The following is a 23,124-nucleotide window of genomic DNA, read 5'->3' on the forward strand; positions in this document are numbered from 1 at the left end:
ACCTTTTCTCCCTATTCTCGCTAAACGCCATCCCTCACATCTTTGTTGCTTGATAACTTTCAGTCCTCCCATCGTGATTTTATTTCTCAGCTACTTGTCCTTTTATCTCTTTCTGGATGAAATTGGCTTTAGGCTTAGTGCCGCTTGCTTTGTTCAGTTCGACCAAAACACATTTTAACGCAGTCGCCCGCTCCCCTTAGCCAAAAATGTAATGCTAAAGCACTCTTCATGAACCGGTGAGAATGTTTCCATAGGGATAAGCTGTTTAATCACCTCTCCAGTTACTGCGTACTGCCTTATATTAGGTTACTATTTTGCAGCTACTGCCGCGCGGTTAGAGGGTCCATGTCACGGATTGCGCGGCCCCTCTCGCCGGAGGTTCCAGTCTTCCCTCGGGTACGGGTGTGTTTGTGTTGTTATCAGCGTAAGTTAGTTTAAGTAGTGTGTAAGTCTAGGGGCCGATGACCTCAGCAGTTTGTCCCTTAGGAATTCACACACATTTGAACACACTTGCAGCTACTCAACGAGGACAACAGCAACATGTGTTTTCGTCTACCATTAGAAGCACTTAATCCTATGTCCCTTTTAGTGTATCTAGAGCATTGAATTGTTCCTAGTCCACTCTCGTTCCGAGAATCTAAACTTGTGTAACTCGTTCTCCGTCGTCAGTCGGAACAGCCGTATGGTTATTCTCTGTAACTGTTACAGCAGATTAGCTTCTCACATATTTTCTACGCCGACAGCGTCTAATAGCTGCTGGAGCTGACGGCACCACCTGATGTGGTGGAAGCGCCTCCTAGCTCATGCAAGCGCCTCCTAGTGCGTGTATGTCAGCGATTTTGATGTGTCGATATCTACGTCAGAGTCTGAGTCACTGCTGGTTTGGCATACAAGACAGCCGTCTTGTCTAGATACAGAACAGTCAATTGCTTTATGGCACACTATGATCTGTGCACAACAAGCACCACGCATCGAGAGGTCCTCTCACTAGAGGAGAAAGCCAGGCCTCACCCCAGTATGTCTTACGTGTAGACTAGTGACAAATGACTTATTTCATCCAATGCCTGAAGGAGGTGTTTCACGACCTAATTGTTAACTTTACTAGCAGAAGTTTACTTTTCGTCAGATCCAGCCACTCATCATGTTCATTTACTGTTTACCATGGTCCTAGCTACGCAGACACCTTTTAGTGGACATGCATATGGGATGTGCCCACCCTTCATCTTTATGATGGTTAGAACTCTGGTGGGGACGCTTTCAGTAGAGTTTTTAAATGTCTGTCGAGGAATTACAGCCCATTCTTTCTCAAGACCCGAATCCAGAAGAGGTAGTGATGTTGGATTCCTGGCGGTGATGCTTTACTCCTCTGGGGGTTGGCACGAATTTGACATTCTGTTTCATCCCAAAGGCATTCCGTTGGGTTCAGGGCGACGCGCTCGACAAGCCAGTCTATTTCAGGAATCGTATTGTCCACAGTCCATTGCCTCACGCATGCTTCTTTACGACTGGGTGAATTTTCATGCTGATAAAAAGTCATCGTCTCCGAACTGTTTCTCCACTGTACACTGTAAACAAAGCCGTAAGATGTGTTCATATCCTTCCGCATTCACTGTTGGCAAAACACATGTTGACAGGTAACGTCCTCTTGTCATCCACCAAACCCAAACCCGTGCGTACTGCCACATTCATCACTCCAAATCACTCTTTTCAACTCATCCACTGTCCAGTGGCGTCGCTCTTTGCACCACTTACAAGTATCGCCTAGAAACGTGTGTCTTTTGAGGAGCTGTTCGCCATTGTACGGCATTCCTTTAAACTCCCTACTGACAGTGAATGGATGGATGAACGGATCAATGCATTGTGCGCTATACAGTGTGCTCTTCAATTCCCTTTCTCAAGGACGTGGTAATGGTATATGATGAGAAGTTACTCTTGTTAAAACGAAAACCAAATGCCATATGCAGTCAAAAATATCTTCACATACAATCTCCAGTATATATATTCCTACCGTTGTCATACGTTAAAAATATGAGCAAAACAGTGGATGGCGTAAAGATGGCTGATTGATCGCGGAATTAATAGATCAACCAGCCACCAATACACTCACTGAAACGTTTGTCCAATTAAACTGGGCCGAATTCCGGACTCCAAATAGAGGAACAGTAAGTTTCTTGCTATTGCCTCGTCATCGCCGTCGGCAGACAAAGGCTTCCGTCCTATCAGCATACAAAATGCACGACATTAAAATATATCCTAAGACAACAAAGAAAAAAGAAAAGAAAACGATCACCTAGAAGGAATTATCCGAATGAGACGGAAATCGATAGATGTGATGTACGTGTACAGCCAAACGAATGATTACAGTTTCAGAAAAATTGTATAAACTATTCAAGAGAAAGAGCTTCACAAAATGAGGAAGTCAATAACGCGTTGGTCGACCGATGGCCTTTATGTAAGCAGTTATTCGGCTTGGCATTGACAGATGGAGTCAAACTCAGATATATCGCGCGGCTTCCCTATTCTGCACACAGGCAGCATGCCCACTGATACTACATGCACCGTGCGTGTGCCTGAGTAGCTGTCATTCACCGCCAGGTGACGCTGATATCGCCTGGACGGGTGTATATCGACAGTAGGTCAGTGTCATAATGTTCTGGCTGAGCAGTGTATATGTATAAGGAAAGAACAAATATTGTAAGCAGACCTTAAGAGAGGTCACAGGACCTCTTCCTTTTCGATGGGGGACTATGAAGTTTAAAATGCCTATCCTCTTTGTGCAACACAACACATTCGTGTGACTCAGTAACGCCACTTATCTAGTTATTAAGTTAGGGAACCTTCCACTGTGCACAGTTTCATCCGGCAGGTGAACCTGTGGAGGCAATGAGAAGAAAATGACGTCGACAAGGCAAAGCGGTGGATGGGCGTCCCTATTGGTTGAGGGATGCTGCCTATGTTTCGGGTTGGTGGTTCGGCTGTGCTTCGATAATCTCGGAGTAAAGAACGTTTTAAGTGCAGAAATCAAAAGAAGAAACGAGAAAAGAAAACAACTGAATGGTTGTTATGTTAGTTATGCGAGGGAACTCGAACTAAGCTGTCTATGACATTGAGTGGAGATTCGAGTATTTAGATGATTTGTCGATCTATGTATAGAATATTGAGGAACTTTTAAAAGCATTCTGTTAAACATAACAATTATTAAAAAAAACATACTGAGCTCCTTGGTGGTTTTGAGAAACGATGTTAGTTCTTTCCAGCACCGCAACTACTCAAGAGGATACGAGGCCCATCGCATACTACGGGAGCACAGTTATCGGTTACCGCTTAGCGGGTCCTATCAGCAACAAAGCATATTAGACGACCAGAATAGTTTGTAAGATATGTGACTGACGATTCGACCGATTGTAGTACGGAATGTATGCTTTGGTAAGGAAACGAAAATTATTCGTATACGAGAACAAATTCATCACCGTGTGGCCAGGGCACACCGGTTTAAAAAGCTATACATATTCCTACATGAGGTAGTATTGGTCACAACTAAAAGAAACGTTGTTATGATGAAATGTTTTGGACCAGTACCTGCTGGAACATCAATGTGTCCTCTCGTTCCCATTTGTCTCTTGTGTAAAAGCAGACAATATAGGCAGTGCTGCATGTGCTTATCACGTATCCTGACACAGTCTTCAGCCCTTCTTTGTAGTGAATTACGCACTCTTTCAAATAAGCCTGGCTCCATTCGGATTTCGTCACATGTATTGGACACTCATTCCTGTAAAGTTTACAGGTTGTTGGTGGGTTGAGCGTACGTCAGTGCCTTTAAATCTCCCTATAGACAGAAAGCAACGGTTTCAGGTGCGGTCTATGGGAAGGCCACGTTACCGGACCTCCTCGACCAATCCATCGCCCATGGAACGTTGTAGTGAGGTATTGTTCCACGACTCATAAAGAATACGGAGCTGCCCCGCCGTGCATAAACAACAATCGTTGTCTTTCTGCAAGGATAACGTTGTTCAACATCGCTGTTAATTAATGATGCAGAAATCGTTAATACCAAGTGCTGTGTTGTCCGAACAAAACACAGCCAGGAAAGCACCACATGCGCAAAGATCCAAGCTGATGCCAGTGCCATAGAAACTCGCCACTTGCGCCAGTTCTATAAGCGCCACGGACGGCGCTGAGGATGAAGATGTGGACCTCGCCTCGGCCAATGGCCGGCTGAGTACAATCCGCCAATGACCGGAGAAGAACGGACAGAAGCCTACTCGGAAGATAGAAGAGCAGCTCTCTCGCCCACTTGGTTATAGATCATCCTCGAGGGCAGACTTAGGCAGCGAACATCGTTTAGTGAACTGTTAGAGTTGAACAGACAGTTGTTATAAATGCATTTGCTATGTACTGTGAAGTTTACCTACGATTATTTGATTATTTTCACTTAGCCATTGAGGGACTTTTGCTGTGTTATATTACAGTGTTGCAGACTCAATATTCTACTAATCACAAAGATACTGTAAGTAATCCTTTTAACTCATTTATGTGACTTTGTTACTAATTTGTTGGAGTGTTGCAGATCCTTCGTTCTCCTACCGTGTTACCTAACCTTGGGGCAAGCTGTGTAATAGTGGCAAGAAGATATTGTCTTAGCGGTGTACTGCACCAGATGCCGTTTCACGAACTCACGAACTCGGCCTCCACAGCAGTAGCGACGAGGCCTTTACAAAACTGGCCACGAGGGTTACAAAACTGGCGAAGAGATGGCGGCTTCCCAAGCCAGAAGCAGTGGTGACAGCGGCTGGCGTGACTTTTGCTTCGACTTTAAAATGTTCTCATTTGCCTTGTTTCTCCTAACCCAGCACTACACATTTGTAACGCTTTTTGTTCTAGTTCTGGTAGCATTTTGTGTGCGTCACACCTTTTGCTTTTATGTCACTGCTATTGTCTAGCTAGTTACAATGTTAACCCCACCTACTATCCAACCACAATTTACAATTTACTATCCTATGACGCAGCCATCACCTATGCCTACCCCGACTCCGGTTCCAAATCCGATAGATCCGTCAATTGTATCTGTTCCTAGCGAACCATTGCTTAATGTGGATGTACAATCGCCGCACGATCTTCAGAAGCTGACCGAAATTATGACACAACTCGTCACACATCAAGTGGCTGCATAATTCAGGGACCACTTAGCAGCCCACCAAATATCAAGTACTGTGACGCAGGCTTACCTCCTTTCAGTCGTTGGTGTATCAGTGTATAGGACTCTCACAAAACTCTTCCCTACATCACGGCCTGAAGACGTCCCCTTTGAGACACTAGTCAATGCATTAAATAAATACTGTGAAGACCGTAGCAACATTGCTGCTGCTAGGTTTAAGTTTTCTCTTTTAAAGAAGCAGTCAGGACAAACATACCATTAGTGGGTGACTGAATTACAGGGATTTACGCGGAAATGGACAATAATAAAGTGACTACATGATCAGGGACACAATCACACAGAATGTGTCCGACAATACGATCAGATTCTGAAATATTCCGACCCTCCTCTTGAGTAGGTATTGCAGATAATTGATTACCAAGATTCTTGTGATTTTGCTGTAGACAGTTTTGAGCTGCTGGTAACATTTGTGCTGTAGAACGGAAAGGTGGAAATAACTCTAGTGCTAAGCGGTCCCGTAAACAGCCACAGATAAACGTGGTCATTGCCCTTCACGCCAAACCACTTGTTATTCCTTCCACCGCACTGGACATGTACAAAGCGTGACAAAAGTCCTCGGGTCATAATGTGAAACAATTGCGTCCTGCTATGCAAGTGCGTGTTGTACATTGAGAACAGGTTGCTCCCACAGAACAATCGTGAGCAGTTATTCAGAACACTAGTTCCCCTGTGCAAAGTCTCTCTGATAAATTGTATGTTCCTTTAATGATTGCAAGCCGTACAGTAAAACTTCAATTACATACAAATGCATCAGTGTCCTTGTTAAACCAGATTTGGAAATTCGCGGTAAGTTCCTATGGGACTATAGGTCCCTAGGCTTGCACACTACTTAATCTTAAACTAACTTACGCTAATAACAACACACACACCCATGCCCGAGGGACGACTCGAACCTTCGACGGGGGGAGCCGCGCGCACCGTAGCAAGGCGCCCCACAACGCGTGGATGTTAAACTATGAAACTTACGAACTATTAGGCAAACCAACACTGTGTCCATCTACAAATAGGCTTACAGCGTACAATGGCCAGAATATTCCAGTGTTAGGAACATTTAACATTGCGGTCACGTTTCAGAATCTGCAGAAGACAGTTTCCTTTCAAGTGCTACGAAGTCGACAATCAGTTAATACGTATTTTTGGCCTCGACTTGTTTGATCTAAGCATTGTGGCCAATGTGCTAGCTGTGTCTCATTTCAATTCAAGTTACAGTGTTGCTAAGCGCAGTGACGAATCTCACGAATTGTTTGCTTCTGGTATATGTAAAGCTGTATATGTAAAGCCTATAACTTTATAGGCCTCGTTATGCTTAAAGGCAACATGCAACCCCGCTTTTTCAAAGTACGTGCAGTGCCTAATTCACTTCGCGAACAGGTTGAAAAAGAACTGGCTCACTGTCAAGAAAATGGCATAATGCAACCAATCTCAGCAAGTTAGTGGTCTTCCCCAGCAGTTTATGTTCGCAAACCATCAGGAAAAACTAGAATTTGCTCTGATTTCAAAGCCATTGTCAATCCTCAGACAGTTGTGGATACTTATCCATTGCCTCGCCCTGAGGAACTCGTGGATTTCTTAGGCACAGGTCGCTATTTTTCAAAAATAGACCTCCGCGATGCCTACCTTCAGATTCCTCTTGATGACTCTTCACAAAATCTGTTTGTCATCAGTACACATTTAAGACTTTTCAATCTCCTTCGTTTGCCTTTCGGGAGTGCATCAGCACCCGCCATTTTCTAACGCTACCAAGAACAGCTGACTACTTCTGTACATTGATGTACAAATTACCTGGACGAGTACAACATAACTTCTGCACAATTTCAGTGCAGTAATGTGTTCATTATAAATAAGTGTGTGTGTAAGTACAATTAACTTCTGCACCATTTCAGTGCAGTAATGTGTTCATTGTAAATAAGGATTATTGTAGTTTTTTATTTTAAATTCAGTGCATTAGTATTTGTAAAATGATTCTTTCATACAGCGTTCATTAAAAAATGACGATCATTCCACCTGGGACCTGTGCAATGGTAAATTAGCATATTTGTTTGAGTTGTAAATATTTGTCATGTATTGTTGTTTTCCTGACATGTTCTACATCCTGGAGAACTTCCTCACTACGGATCAACTGGAATGAAAGTAAATCTATCTATATTGTAGTTGCTGGCCGCACAGCAGAAGAACATCTTGCCAACTATACAGGGTGATTCAAAAAGAGAGCACAGATTTGAGTTGTTTATTACAGACAAACTACAGAAGATAGAAACACATTGCGCATGTCACTGGATAGGGAAAGGTTCGAGGTTTTGACACAGCTGCGTTGTTGTTTGTTTGTAGGAATATGGCGACTATACCACAGGAGAAATCATCTTGTGTGCTGGAATTTGGGCGAGGTCAATCAAATGTTCAAATGCATTCCGCCGCATCTGCACAAAGTGATTTATATCACGCATACGAAATTCTTGGAAGCTGGTTGTATATACAAAGGGGGTGGGGGAGCATTGGTTGGCCACTCGCGTCTGATGAAAATGTCGAGCGTATCCGATGTGCGTTCACACAGTGCCTCGGAAGTTAATAAGACGGACAGGCCAGGAACTTAAACTTCCTCAAACGACGTTGTGCCTTACAAGTTGCAGTTACTGCAGCAATTGCATCCCGTCGACCATAACACAAGGTACATATCCTGCATTTCAGTTCTCTATCGGGTAAAATAAACCACCATAATGTATGAATTTGGGGGTCTCAAAATTCTGGCGTCGTTGCCGATCGTGAAAGAGACTCATTGAAGCTGAATGTGTTTCCTGCCGTTTCTGTTCACAAAGTTTATGGTTGTTTCTTTTTTGCGGAGGAAACTGTGACAGGAATGTCGTACCTGGACACGCTACGAAATCATTTGTTTCCTCAACTTCACGAACATTCCTATGATTTCATTTTTATGCATGACGGCGCCTCACCTCCCTCTCACCTTGAGGTGTGGCCTATCTTAATAACACCATCCCACAATGTTAGATGGTAAGGGATACATAACAAGATCTTGTTCATTGTTTTTGGTCTCCCAGTTCACTAGACTTTATATCTTGCGATTTTCTTCTGTGAGGACACATGAAAGACAGAATACTTGTCCCATCTACGGCACCTACTTTTCAAGAGCTGAGAAATCTGGTTGTTGAAGCTGTCGATTCAATAAACAGGGACTTGTTTCGTGTGTGGAATGAAATGGACTAGCATTTCGATGTTTCTCGAGGAAACATGGAGCTCATGTTGAGTGTATGGTATAGTGTCGGTGCAGACATAAAACTTTGAACCTTCGTCTACACAGTTATATGCACAAAGTGTTTCTATCTTTCATAGTTTTTTCTCTAGTAAACAACTGAAATCTGTTCTTTCTTTTTGAATCACTCTGTATTTCAATTTTTTTCTGAGGCCGGACTCAAGTGTAATAAAGAAAAGTGTGTCTTTTTTCCAGACGGATATAGAATATTTAGGTCATGACATCAGTTCTCGAGGTGTTCGTCGGGCACACGCACGTTTCCAAGCAATGCGTCATCTCAAACGGGCTCAGAATGTCAAATAATTGCAACCTGTCTTAGGAAAGCTCAATTATTACATTCGCTTCATCGCTAACGCAGTTCATATAGCGGCTCCCATGCATCACCTTAGCGGCAAAAATGTTACTTTCGTTTGGTCCAAAGTTTGTGACATTACCTTTCGGAAATTGAAAGCGGCATTGCTCAGTGATCGATGCTTGGTTCGTTTCGATCCAAGCAAACCTGTCATTTTGGCCACGGACATATCGTCCTATGGAAATGCAGCTGTTTTGTCACAGTAGGTTGCTTTGTCAGATACATCTAGTGCCTTCGCTTCCAAGCTTTTGAACAAAGCTCAGCAGAACTATTCCTAAATAGAAAAGGAAGACGTGCTGCGTAAGTTGTGCAGCGATGTTGGTATCAGTGGTCACGCCACCGTTCTCACACCCGTGGTCGAGGTTCTGGACGTCCGTCAGTGCAGACGTCTGCCAGGTTCGTCGTAATTGAAGGACAACAGTGGCAGATCGTACACCTACCACAGCACAGGGTCCAAAATCGATCGTGTACTTAATAAAACACGAAAAGCTGTGACTGAAGACGTGTTTTATAATTCATTACTTCCAGTGTATTGAAGACAGTCACGTATGAAGCTGCTAAATATGGATACAATGAAATACCACAGCTCAGATAAGGGGCTTGTGGACCCAGACACGTCAACACGAACTGCTGAGAACAGGTTATCAGCAGTGGCACAACGGGCACGCAGATCTATAGCCCATCTTCCAATCACGCCACAGCATCTACATCTACATCTACATCTATATTTATACTCCGCAAGCCACCCAACGGTGTGTAGCGGAGGGCACTTTACGTGCCACTGTCATTACCTCCCTTTCCTGTTCCAGTCGCGTATGGTTCGCGGGAAGAACGACTGGAGGAAAGCCTCCGTGCGCGCTCGAATCTCTCTAATTTTACGTTCGTGATCCCCTCGGGAGGTATAAGTAGGGGGAAGCAATATATTCGACACCCTCTCGATTCCTGGACAGCAAGCTACACCGCGATGCAGAGCGCCTCTCTTGCAGAGTCTGCCACTTGAGTTTGCTAAACATCTCCGCAACGCTGTCACGCTTACCAAATAACCCTGTGGCTAAACGCGCCGCTCTTCTTTGCACCTTCTCTATCTCCTTCGTCAACCCGACCTGGTACGGATCCCACACTGATGAGCAATACTCAAGTATAGGTCGAACGAGTGTTTTGTAAGCCACCTCCTTTGTTGATGGACTATATTTTCCAACGGACTGTCCCAATGACTCTCAACCAGGCACTCGCCTTCCCAACAATTAATTTTATATGATCATTCCACTTCAAATCGTTCCGCACGAATACTCCGAGATATTTTACAGAAGTAACTGCTACCAGTGTTTGTTCCGCTATCACATAATCATACAATAAATGATCCTTCTATCTATGTATTCGCAATACATTACATTTGTCTGTTAAGGGTCAGTTGCCATCGAAATGTGCTGCTCGACTGATGCTGTCAGAGGATCACTTGGAAGATGGAGTGGCGCGCCGTGGTCTTCAGCGATGAAAACAGATTCTGCCTGTACGCAAGTGATGGCTTCTGTCCGTACGATGTAGACATGGTGAGCGCTGCCTCGTAGAGTGAATTCTGGAAGTCACGCTCCTCCGACCTCAGGCCTTATGATCTGGGTTGCGATAAGCTACAGCTCTCGTTCACCTTTGGTGTTTCTGAAGGGGACGCTAATGCTTGCCCTCACACTTCCTGTGACACTCAACGTGCTCTGCAAGACGTGCAGCAACTTAGCTGGCCATGACGATCTCCAGATTTTTCTCCAATCGAGCACGTGTGGTATATAATGGGACGAGATGTAGCTCGTGCAATTCTTCATCCAACAATCCTTACAGAACCACGTGAACAGGTCGAGCAGACGAATCCCAGGACAGTATTTGCCATCTGTACGATGGACTGAATGCCAGAGTCAGCTCCAATATTTCCGCCTGTTCTAATATGGGTGTTCCAGTTTTGGAAGAAAACGTGTAGAATTTGGCTTTTTCTGTGTCATCCTCTTTCTCAGTGCCATTACGGTCACAGAGTACCTGGGCAGATGTCTTCGATCCGTTTACTGATTCAACGCAAAATCAAAACTTCTGAAGATTTTCTCTCAAGTTAGTGACAGAATTTTAATTTCGAACTGGTTGAAAGCTTAACGCATGGCTCTCATTACTCTAATTTTTTTTTAGTTTTCCTTTGACTGTGAGGCTGTGGCTAAGTTTAAATTTGCATTAAAGGTCTCTTTGATTTGGTAGCAGCTTTCTAACACGGCCGTCGTACCACGGCCTGTCTTTTCCACCCCTCAAAACTTTGCTCTGCACATACAATGGTCGGATAAAAATATGCAAACGCTGTGAGAAATGCATGATTGAACAGAAATGCGATGCGGGTTACTAGTCAAGCCTGCAGGCTGCGCTGTTGTATCTTACCACGATCGCCACCTGTGCAACGTCCGCAATATGTTGCAAGAGTCAGTCATAGACAGAACAGCGTTCTGGGTTGTTGTGACTGCAATATGTCGGAGTTTAGTGAGGTCGAACGGAAAAATTTTTGGTAACTGTATGGCGAATGTTTCCATAACCGAGGCAGCCGAAGTGTTCGGTGTTTCAAGAGGCGCCGTATAGAATAAAAAGAAATCATCCGCTAAGTCACAACGCGGACGAAACTGTGTTGAGAGCCATATCGTGGTATTCCATGGGCTCCACGGTTATTCTGTAAGGTCACATTACTGCCAAGATTATGTGGCCATTTTGCCTGATCAAGTCTTTCTCGTGGTACAATATTTGTTCCCCAATGGTCTTGCTCCGTTGCAAGACGAGACGAACGCTGTTCACACTGCTGTCATCGTCAGAGACTACTTTTTTTTTTTGTTTGGACGAGAATGAATTGGTCCATCTTCCCTGGCCACCACAGTGACCAGATATCAATGTTTCGAGTTTTTGTGATCGCTATCCACTTCCATCACCATTACCTGAAGTTATCACTATTTTGTACGAAGACTGCTATAAGATTCCTTCGGAAACCATACAGGACCGGTATACATGCATTCCAAGACGACTGGAAGCCGTTTTGAATTGCAACGGTTTTCTACACCGTATTAGGCCTGGTAATCTGTTGTGTGTTTAGTGTTTCCATATTTTTGTCCACCCTCTGTACCTGCCTATAAAAAAAAAGTGCGTACGGCGGGAAAAGAGCTCTGACAGTTGACGCGGCCTTGGCGCACGTGCTTCGCGCATCCACGACAGCCAATCAGATCGTGAGCTTTTATTTACATTACCGTAGCAACGCCCCAGTGTTGCCGTAGTGCTGGGCGACCGCTGCTGGCTCGCTGCCCGTCTGTGTCGAATACTGGCAACTGCGCTGCCAGCTGTCACAGCTCTTCTCTCGGCGTAAGGAGTATAAGTGTATTTACAATCCTCTTTAACTTTGGCCATTGATACTCAACGCTGTTAATGCTGAAGATGAAGTTTTGATGCTGACCACTCAGGTAATCAGAAATCTGTTTCTTCTCGCTCTTGCTGACAGGGGATACCTTCCTATCTTTCCCTGAATTCCTATTTACAGCGTATTCAGTGATGATGTAGCGACCTTATGATCTCTGATTCGATACGCTGAGTCCAGGAGGGTTCTTTTGGGAGCAGCTCAGGGGAGATCCTAAAGGTGAACTGAATCAGTGGAGACTTTTCTAGATGGGATGAGGATAATAAATGCTTTAACTGATCAAGTTATGAGAAGTAAGGAGGCAGGTTAAGTTATCCTGCAAGAGGCAGAGCCGTGGGCTACATTCGGAAGAAGTATCGCCAGCCACAATGCCGTGAGTGTGGAGTAATGGGACAACATGCACAGGATTGTGGGAGCAGGAACAAAATGGACGTTAGACACCAGTGGAGACTTAATATTAATCTGACTGTGTTCCCAATAAAATTCAGTGCTACGAAAATGTATGCAGAGGTGGTGTCTTGCTTAGTTGGCGTGATAGATGGTACATAACTTGGTAGATACAGGGGCTCACGTGTTTGTGGCGAATTTGGACCTCTTGGGTGGGAGGAGACTGAACTCTACACGTCATTGGTTGCATGGAGTAGGGAACAATGATGTGATATTACTAGACTCAGCGAAGCTCAGTGGCCGGCCGAAGTGGCCGTGCGGTTAAAGGCGCTGCAGTCTGGAACCGCAAGACCACTACGGTCGCAGGTTCGAATCCTGCCTCGGGCATGGATGTTTGTGATGTCCTTAGGTTAGTTAGGTTTCACTAGTTCTAAGTTCTAGGGGACTAATGCCTTCAGCAGTTAAGTCCCATAGTGCTCAGAGCCATTTGAACCATTTTTGAAGCTCAGTGTACGTACTGGAGCACAGTAGTTTTGAGATATTATGGAAGTTTTGCCCAATGTGGGTGAGGGGTTCTGTGCAGTCTTTGGGTTGGATTTCTGAAGTAAATGTCACACAAAAACTGATTTTTTGAAGTACGCTGTTGAGCTCAGTGGAATATTGTTCCGATTGGGAGAGATCGCTGCAAATGATACGCGGTTGCAAGGCTCCCCTGTCATGAGAGCATGCAAAAGTATCGCAACACAACGTTACATGGATTCGACTAATGTCTGAAGTATTGACGCCGTGAATCCTGCAGGCTGCCTATAAATCCGTAGGATTAGGTGGGGGTGGGATCTCTTCTGAGCACCACGTTGCAAGGCATACCACATATGCTCAATAATATTAATGTTTGGGGAGTTTGCTGGCCAACGGAAGTGTTTAAACTCGAAGAGTGTTCCTAGAGCCCGTCTATAGGAATTGTGGACGTAAGGATTGTCGCATTGTCCTGCTGGAATTGCCCAAGTTCGTCGGAATGCACAACAGACATGAATGGATGCAGGTGATCAAACAGAATACTTACGTACCTGTCACCTGTCAGAGTCCAACTGCACACGCCCCACATCATTAGAGAGCCTCAACCAGCTTGAACAGTCCCCTGCTGATATCCAGAGTCCATGGACTCATGAAGTTGCCTCCATATCTGTACACGTCCATGCGCTCAATAAAATCTGAAACGTGCGTCGTCCGACCAGACAACATGTTTCCAGTCATCAACAGTCCAATACTGATATTGACAGGCCCAGGCAAGAGGTAAAGCTTTTGTGTCGTGCAGTCATCAAGGGTACACGAGTGGATCTTCGGCTCTGAAAGCCCATATCTATGATGTTTCGTTGAATGGTTCACACGCCGACAGTTGTTGATGGCCCAGCATTGAAATCTGCAGCAACTTGGAGAAAGGTTGCACTTCAGTCACGCTGAACGATTCTCTCAGTCGTCGTTCGTCCCATTCTTGCAGGATCTTTTTCCGGCTGCAGACATGTCTGAGATTTTATGTTTTACCGGATTCCCGATATTCACTGTACACTCGTGAAATGGTCGTGCTGGAAAATCCCCACTTCATCGCTACTTCGGAGACGCTGTGTCCCATCGCTCGTGCGACTACTATAACATCACGTTCTTGATAACCTGACATTTTAGGAGCAGTAACCGACAACTGCGTCAGACACTTGTCTTATTTCGGCTTTGCTGAACGCAGCGCCGTATTCTGCCTGATCACAGATCTCTGTATTAGAATACACATGCCTATAACAGTTTCTTTGGCGCTTCAGTGTATCTTTTGTGTGCTAGAGCTACTGTTAGACAATGACGGAATGGATGCATCACATTATTTTATACATTGCCGGAAAAAAATTAGTACACTCTTTCGGAGGTTTTCAATTCATTCAAGATTTAGTGTTGTAAGAGTGCTTGTGGAGTACATGAACACAGATCAGTAGCACAAGCGGTTCTGAGGTACGACATATTGACCAGTACTGAAACACGTTATGCTGCACTTGCTCGAACTGTTCAAGTACTTCTGTAACGTTTGTTGGCTGACGAGTGTCACTTCTCGTCTCATCATATCTCACACGTGCTCGATTGGAGACTAGTCCACAGATCGTGCCGGCCAGGGGAGTTACTGGACGTCTTGCAGAGCACATTGAGGTTAGAGACAGTTTGTGGATGAGACAGTTTGTGGACGAGCTTTATGCTGTCAGAACAACACATCACCTTCCTATTGCCAGAATAGCAAAAGAACATGCCTAACAACATTCTGCACGTACTAAGCGCTGGTTAGTGTCACATCCAGAAACACCAAAGGTGAACGAGAACTGTAGCTTATCACAACCCAAGGCCTGGGGGTGGGGCCAGTGTCTCCTGGACGAATATGACACAGTGCTCACCAGGTCTATGTTGTACGCACACACAATTGACCTGTGCACATCGACGCCGTGGCGTGAGTGGAAGATGATGTTGATGTTTGGTTTGTGAGGCGCTCAGCTGCGGGGTTATCAACGCCTGTACAAATTCTCAAGGTTTCCATTATCCAACATCGCCACTTTCACGAATGATGGTGAAATGATGAAGACAACACAAACACCCAGTCCCTGGGCGGAGAAAATCTCCAGCTCGGCCGGGAGTCGAGCAGGGGACCCCGTGATCCAGATGTAGCAACGCTAGCCACCATACTACGAGCTGCGGACATGAGTGGAAGATGGGCTGGAGGTGTGTGTGCCCACAGTCCCATTGTTAATAACCGTTTCTCAACTCTTCATGTCGACACGTCTGGGTATATAAGCCATCTTATCTGTGCTGTGGTAGCTACAATTTCTGCCTTTACTGCCCTTACAATACGTATTCTGGCAGGCATCTGTGGTGCGCGGTCATCCAGAACATCATACATCCCATTGTTAATAACCGATTCCCACCTCTTCATGTTGATACGTCTGGGTTCATAAGCCATCTTATCTGTGCTGTGGTATCCGTAATTTCTGCCTTTACTGCCCTTACAATACGTCGATTCTGGCAGGCATCTGCAGTGCGTGGGTATCGAGAACACTATCTACAGGTGTGAGAATGTTCACGAGACAACTGATGTCAGCATCGTTACACAACTGATGCAGCACTTCAAGCTTGTGTGGCTACTCCCTGAAAGAGCAGTCTACCACTCAGAAGGCCACAATATGACCTTCTTCAAGCTCGCTCAATTGGGTGGAGGACGCAGGAGTGTGTCTCCATTGCATGCTTCACACAACCGCACTTCACTGAGCCTTCTGGCTGTTATTATTCCCTATTAAATGGTAGACACAAGTGGCACTCTAGCTGGTGTGGCACTACGCTATCCGTTGGTGGATGATGTTGGAACCATTATCAGTACATCAGATCAAAATCGACGTTGTCTTTCGAGTTGTACCATTTTTTCCAGCAGTGTGCGTAGCATCATGGTATATGTGCAGGAAGTATATGAAGAAGACATGCTTCCTACTAACATGGATAATTTAGGCGCCGATGAAGTGTTTTCGGTAAAACGATTATTAGTTACCAATTCGGTCGTTCTGCATGATAACAATTTGCATTAAATGGGATAGTTCATTACCTGGAGGGAGATCACAAGAGCAGCCATAGAGGTGCTATTGATGAAGTGCGCACACTTATTCAAACATGGTGGACTGTTGCTAGCAATACGCGCTATACAACACAGGATGCTGACTGGGGGTAACTCTCCTGTGCGTAGAAAACTGTGCAGAATACCTCAACATTCGCAATCCATAATGGAAGAATTTATCAATCAGAAACTGGATTGTGGGATTAGTGAAGAGAGTATTAGTTCCTGGGGAGCATCAGTCGGTTTTGTAAACAAAAATCAGTGGACAAGGCGAAAAAGAACAGGTTCGCTTGTGATTACCGATATTTAAACTTCAGAATCGTTACAAATGCATATCCTGTAACAAATATTAAAACATTAGACAACTTTGATCGTTGCAAATAATTTTCCAAAATGAATTTAAAATGTAGTTATTACCAGTTGCGCCATTTGGGCTACAAAAAGCACCAGCCACATTTCAACGATTGCTTGCAGAGATGTTTAGAGGTTTGAAGACTCATCGGTGTATGATTTAATTGGATGACACTATCGTCTTTTCGAAGAATAAAGAGAAGAACATACAACGTCTACAAGTGTTTACAAGGTTGCATTCAATGTGGTTAATACTGAGTATCGAGAAGTGCCACTTTGCATTACAGAAGAGAACTGTCTAGGCCATATGATTAGCCAAGACTACATAAAGACCGACCTGAGGTTGCTATGTGTTGAGTTCCCATCACCACAGACTACAAAACATATATCGTTACTTTTAGGATTACCCAATTCTCATAGAAAATTTGTTGAGGGATTAGCTGACACTGCCAGACCATTGACACGTTTATTAAAGAGGGCTGTAAAATTCCAGCTTGTGGTAGAATGTCAACCCACGTCCAGAAAATTAAGGGGGAACTACCGATTACCCCTGTATTAATATTTCCAAATTATTAAGATGAATTTAATGTGAGTTATGAGGGAGCAACAAGGTGGTAAGTTATGTTCTAAGCCAGGAAGTGAATGGGAAAGTGCACCTAGTAGCATACACATCAAGACAAATAGATAAAGCCAAGAAAATTACTCCACCATGAAAAAGGGAATGTTGAGATTAATGTACGGTGTCACATACTTCAGGTACTACACATAAAGCAGGAAATTGGGAGCCTTAACTGACCACACAACATTAAATGGCTGTTTGAATTAAAAGATACTTCAAGCAGATTGACTCGATGGGCACCGAAATTAATCGAATTCGATTCTGAGGTAGTTCAGAAGTTGGGCTGGAAGCGTGGCAATGCTGGTGGGCGAAGCATAGTGATTGATGTCATACGAATGCTTGGCTGAAGCCTTGCAGAGTGGCAGGACATATAAACTGCTGACACAGACCACACGCTATTCAAAACAGTGCCACAGTTTGCCGTGAACGATGGATTACTAGGCAGGCCATGAAGATTGGGCTTAAGCATTATGGTGCCTGCAGCCCTGAGAGAATAACTATTAAAGAAGCTAGCGCTCACAGTTTATCATGACACAGATGATGAAGGACAACAGGTCGTAGGTTAGCTGAAGAGTATTGGTGGAGGACATGAACCAGCATCTGAGGAACTGGGTGCCTTGTGCACAATCTATCGGTTTGAGATATCAGCAAATATCGGTTCAAAGCTTGCTGGAGGAATGCCGGCCATCCGAAATGGTATGGATGGACACCTTGTGTCCATTTAACCAAATAACAGCAGCTAACTGTACGTGTTAATTATCATAGACCATTTTTATCATTATAGTGCAATGGCCGCCATTGCAAATCGGCAATGGGGAATAATTGGTTATAGAAATTTGACATCCCAGCCACAATAAATACTAATCAGTGCAGTAACTTCATGTATGAACTAATGAGACAACTATGTCACCTGTTGCGAATCCCGAAAATAACACCAAAGAAATTTATTACTCAATATCAAGCGCCATACCAATTCATAGAAATGACATCGTCACTGAACGTTCCATTACAATTGCCAGTACAAGCTACCATTGTCCACACGGGATGCATTACGCCTTTTAAAGGTTCTCTGTATGCTTTATCACAAGTGGAAGTGCCGCTACATGTGAAGAAAAGGAGAAGGTAGGGCATAAGAAGGGGAGGAATAAATCAGAAGACTGCATGCACGCTGCGCATGAGGTACATTAGACCCTTAGGACACACCAATATGTTCCTTCGTCATTGGCGCCCACGCCTTAGATATCGATTTCCGGCTCACTGCTCAGTATTTATAGCCGAGCTCTTCGCCATGATTCAGGTCACGGAGTCCACCCAGCGACATAGACTTCTCAATTGTGTCCTGTGCTCAGACTCTCTCAGAGCCCTTCAACGTCTGTGTGCACTGTACACTGCCCAATCCTTAGTGCAACAGGTCCAGGAAAACTGTCACTTGCTCGCTCTTGGTGGAGCCACTCTGATGTTTATGTGGATTCCTGGTCATTCCACGAAACGAAGCTGCTAACGCTGCTGCCAAGGCTGCAATCCTCGTACGTCAGCCCACTAGTTCCTATATTCCCTCCAATGATCTTTGGGTTGCCGTCTGTCAGGAGGTGGTAGCCCTTTTGATTTGCCATTGGTCCTCCCTTAATGGGAATAAGTTCCGGCTTATTAAGCTTCTCCCAGCGGCTTGGACGACCTCCTCTCGGCCCTCACGCCGGGAGGAAGTCATGTTAACTAGGTTGCGTATTGGGCACTGCCTTTTTAGCCATCGTCATTTGATAAGTGGCGCTTCCCCACCACTTTGTACGCATTGTGACCAAGTTCTGTCTGCTACTTCCTGACGGAATGCCCATTTTTTAAAAATTAACGTTCTTGCTTGGGTTCGCCGTCTGAGTTATCGGCCGTTCTAGCAAATGGCTGCACGAAAAGCATTGTTCAACATGATAGTGTTGCTGTCAGGGTTCCTCCGATCCATAATCCATAGGTAGCGGCCATCCCCTACAGAAGTAGCCCTTGGGCGGCCTGAGCGAGGCATGTCATCGACAGTTCCTGTCTCTCTGTGTCTCCCCCATGTCAGAACAACATCGCTTTGGTTCAGTCCGAGTCGCGTAGGCACCTCTCTTGTTGAGAGCGCTTCCTGGCGCAAAGTAACAATGCTGACGCGATCGAACCACGAAATTGACCGTCTAGGCATGGTTGAACTACAGACAACACGAGTCGTGTACCTCCGTCCTGGTGGAATGACTGGAACTGATCGGCTGTTGGACCCCCTCCGTCTAATAGGCGCTGCTCATGCATGGTTGTTTACATCTTTGGGCGGTATTAGTGACATCTCATAAGAGTCAAAGGGACAGTGTCTGTGATACAATATCCACAGTCAATGTCTATCTTCAGGAGTTCTGGGAAGCGGGATGATGCAAAAAAAATTCATTTTTGATGTGTGTAGTAGGAACTTCATTTCACCTGCCAGCTATCACTGGGGCCCTTGCTGCACTAGCTGCAAAAACGACTGGAGGAGCGGCCAATCCAGAACCTATCTTACCTAAATGACATCTTGAAACCTGACCATATCCATTCATTGGATGAACTTATAATTACGCAGAAAGGATACGTTAGCGTTGAGCAAAAGCTCCATCATCCTAGATAAGCAGTTCAATAAAATCATGACAATTAGTGGCTCAGTTTCTGGTATCATTGTGGTTCTAACTACTTCGTGAAACCTTTACATACGTTAAGAGGAGAATGCCCAAGCGAATGGGCTCCCACTGCAGCAGTTGCTAACAGACTGGGTAGGAAATAGCATTTAAATTGGTAAACAACTAATGAACCACATGGCTTACGCTAAATTCTGGAAAGGAAAAATGGTGAATTTTGCATTTGTAAACACGGCACTATTTGGAGGCGAATTTTGAAGAGAAAGGAGTTTTGCACCACAGCCTCGTCCGGTGTAACGAGCTGTATAGCGTTGATACAGCAGAATGATGTCACACGGGTAGAAGCACCCGTCATCCCCATGACAACATGCTATGTCTGGGTGCTACAACTTGTTACCATTTCCAGGCTGAAGCGCCGTCGCTGAAGAAGCGCTATACAGCCTGATTAACGTATAAACCACCTGATTTAGACCCTCAGCCTCAGTACTTCCGTAGTTCTCATCAGTATACAGTTGGGTTTGGTATGCCGAGCATTGCAGTCAACGCCAGTCGATGACTGCAAGAAGAAGACCGCTTTGAGTTAAAGCTGAAGCAGCCAGCCGCCATTGGCAGACTGTAATGCTATTAGCCGTAGCCCTCTGTTCAGTGTAAATCTGTGTGCAGTCGATTTGGTGCCTTTGCAGGGACGATTCACCCGCCAGGTGCTGCAGGCAAGCATTGCCTTTCTTGTGGACAGCCTTTGATCTCGGCATGCACCAGCGATTGTGCCTGACAACGTGACAGAAGCTACCGACCTCCTCTTCAGCTGTTATTCCATCTCTGAAATTGTCACATATATGTAGCCTCGAGGCAACGTCAAGCAGTCAGCCACAATTTGAACACTCACATGCTTTGTGGTAGTGCGCACTAAGCCAAAAGAAACGACTTACCTTGAAGGAATCATTCTAATAGGACAGATGTGATTTACATTTACGGACAAACAAATGATTACAGTTTCAGAAAAATTGGATGATTACCTCAAAAGAAAGAGCTTCACAAATTGTCATGTCCACCACTACCCATTACGCATGAAGTTATTCGGCTTGGCCTTGACTGATAGAGTTGATGGATGTGCTCCTGGGGATATCGTGCCAAATTCTGTTCAATTGGCGCTTGGATCGCCAAAATTGCGAGATAGCTGAATGGCCCTTCCCATAATGCTCCAAACATTCTCAGCTGTGGAGAGAACTGGCGACCTCACTGCCCAAGGTGCGGTTTAGCAAGCACTAGAACAAGCAGTAGAAACTCTTGCTGTGTTTGGGCGGACATTATCTTGCTCGAATGTAAGTTCAGGATAGTTTGCCATGAAGTGCAACAAAACGGGGCGTAGAATATATTCGACGGATCGCTGCGCTGTCTGGATGCCGCAGACGACAACCAAAGAAGACCTGTTATGAAAAGGAACGGCTCCCCAGACCGTAACTTCTGGATGTCGGGCAATATGGTGGGCGACAGTTAGCTTGGCATGCCAGAACGGTCCAAGACGTCTCCAAACATGTCTTCGGCCTGGAATCTCATTGTCTGGAGAAGAATTGTCTTCAATGATGAGCCCCGCTTTGAGCTGAGCCCCGTTCTCCAGTAAAGACATGCCGCCAGGCAGGGTGGCCTAGGAATGATGGTCTACGGTGCCATTTCTTTACATAGCAAGATCCATTGGATTGTCGTCCACAGTGCCCTTACAGCACAGCGATACGTTGATAATATTATGTGCCCCGTTTTGCTACTCTTCATGGCAAGCCATCCTGAGCTTACATTTCAGAAAGATAACGCCCGCGTGCACACTGTGAGGGTTTGCACTGCCTGTCTCCGTGCTTGTCAAACGCTACCTTTGAAAACCTTTGGAGCATTATGGGCAGGAGCACCCAACCAGCTCGGGATCTGAGGCGACAGTTGGACAGTATTTAGCAAATTGCTTGCATAAGTGCTAAAGGTGGACCAACGCTTTATTGACTTACTCTGTTTGTGAAGATATTTTTCTTAAATAAATGATCGTTTACTTGGCGGTACACGCACATCACGTCTACCAATTTCTGTCCCATCCAGATAATTCCTTCAGTAAGTGCAAGGTGTTTTTTTTTTTTTTTTACCCTTAGAGCGTACATGGACTATATAATTTTTCTTCAGTTGAACACATAGCTGCAGTTAGCAAAGCAAGATGCAATCCCAAGAGGTCAGTTTCAGAAGGACATTCACCTCAACATTGGTGAGAAACTCGATGTAGAGTGAACCAGGCCCTGTGCTGGAGTTGACACGCATGTCCAGTGGCGGCTCCGATATTCCTTCTCGTCTGCAACACAAGAATTTGTTCATGATACGCTAACGGAACTGAATCTCTTAAACCTCTTAAAGGAGACCCAGTTACTCTGGTGAAATGAATTACTGAAATCTAAAAGATGTACACAAATGTAAAATGTAAACTGAACAACACAAAAGACGTGACATAGAAACTATGTACACTGAAGCTCCAAAGAAACTGGTATAGGCATGCGTATTCAAGTACAGAAACATGTAAAGAGACAGAATATGGCGCTGCGGTCAGCATCGCCTGTGTAAGACAACACGTATCTGACACAGTTGTTAGACCGGTTAGTGCTTCTGCAATGGCAAGTTATTAAGATTGAAGTGGTTTTGAACATGATGTTATAGTCGGCGCACGAGCGATGGGACACAACATCGATGAAGTGGGAATTTTCCCGTACGATCATTTCACGAGTTTACTGTGAATATCAGGAATCCGGTTAAACATTATATCTCCGACATCGCTCCGGCCGGAAAAAGATCCTGCAAGAACGGGACCAACGACGCCTGAACAGAATCGTTCAATGTGGCAGAAGAGCAATTATTCCGCAAATTGCTGCAGATTTCAATGTTGGACCATCAAGTAGTGTCAGCGTGCGAACCATTCAACGAAACGTCATCGACTGTGCTTTCGGAACCAAAGGCCCACTCGTGTACCCTTGATGACTGCACGACACAAAGGTTTTCGCTCCGCCCCTGGGTCCGTCGACACCGACATTGGACTGTTGATGACTGGAAAAATGGTTCAAATGGCTCTGAGCACTATGGGACTTAACATCTATGGTCATCAGTCCGTTAGAACTACTTAAACCTAACTAACCTAAGGACATCACACAACACCCAGCCATCACGAGGCAGAGAAAATCCCTGACCCCGCCGGGAATCGAACCCGGGAACCCGGGCGTGGGAAGCGAGAACG

At 45.0% G+C, this 23,124-nt stretch overlaps 1 protein-coding gene across 1 annotated transcript in view; it reads right to left on the reverse strand.

Moving 5' to 3' along the window:
- The window catches only part of LOC126252226 (sodium channel protein Nach-like), a 201,243-nt gene that overhangs the window by 88,777 nt on the left and 89,342 nt on the right, over positions 1–23,124 (reverse strand). Inside the window, exon 5 of the mRNA XM_049953098.1 lies at positions 22,101–22,194. Coding sequence (XP_049809055.1) covers positions 22,101–22,194 — 94 coding nt within the window. The remainder of the gene's footprint in view (positions 1–22,100; positions 22,195–23,124) is intronic.

The sequence above is a fragment of the Schistocerca nitens genome, chromosome 4, assembly GCF_023898315.1.
Source record: "Schistocerca nitens isolate TAMUIC-IGC-003100 chromosome 4, iqSchNite1.1, whole genome shotgun sequence".
Taxonomy (NCBI): Eukaryota; Metazoa; Arthropoda; class Insecta; order Orthoptera; family Acrididae; genus Schistocerca; species Schistocerca nitens.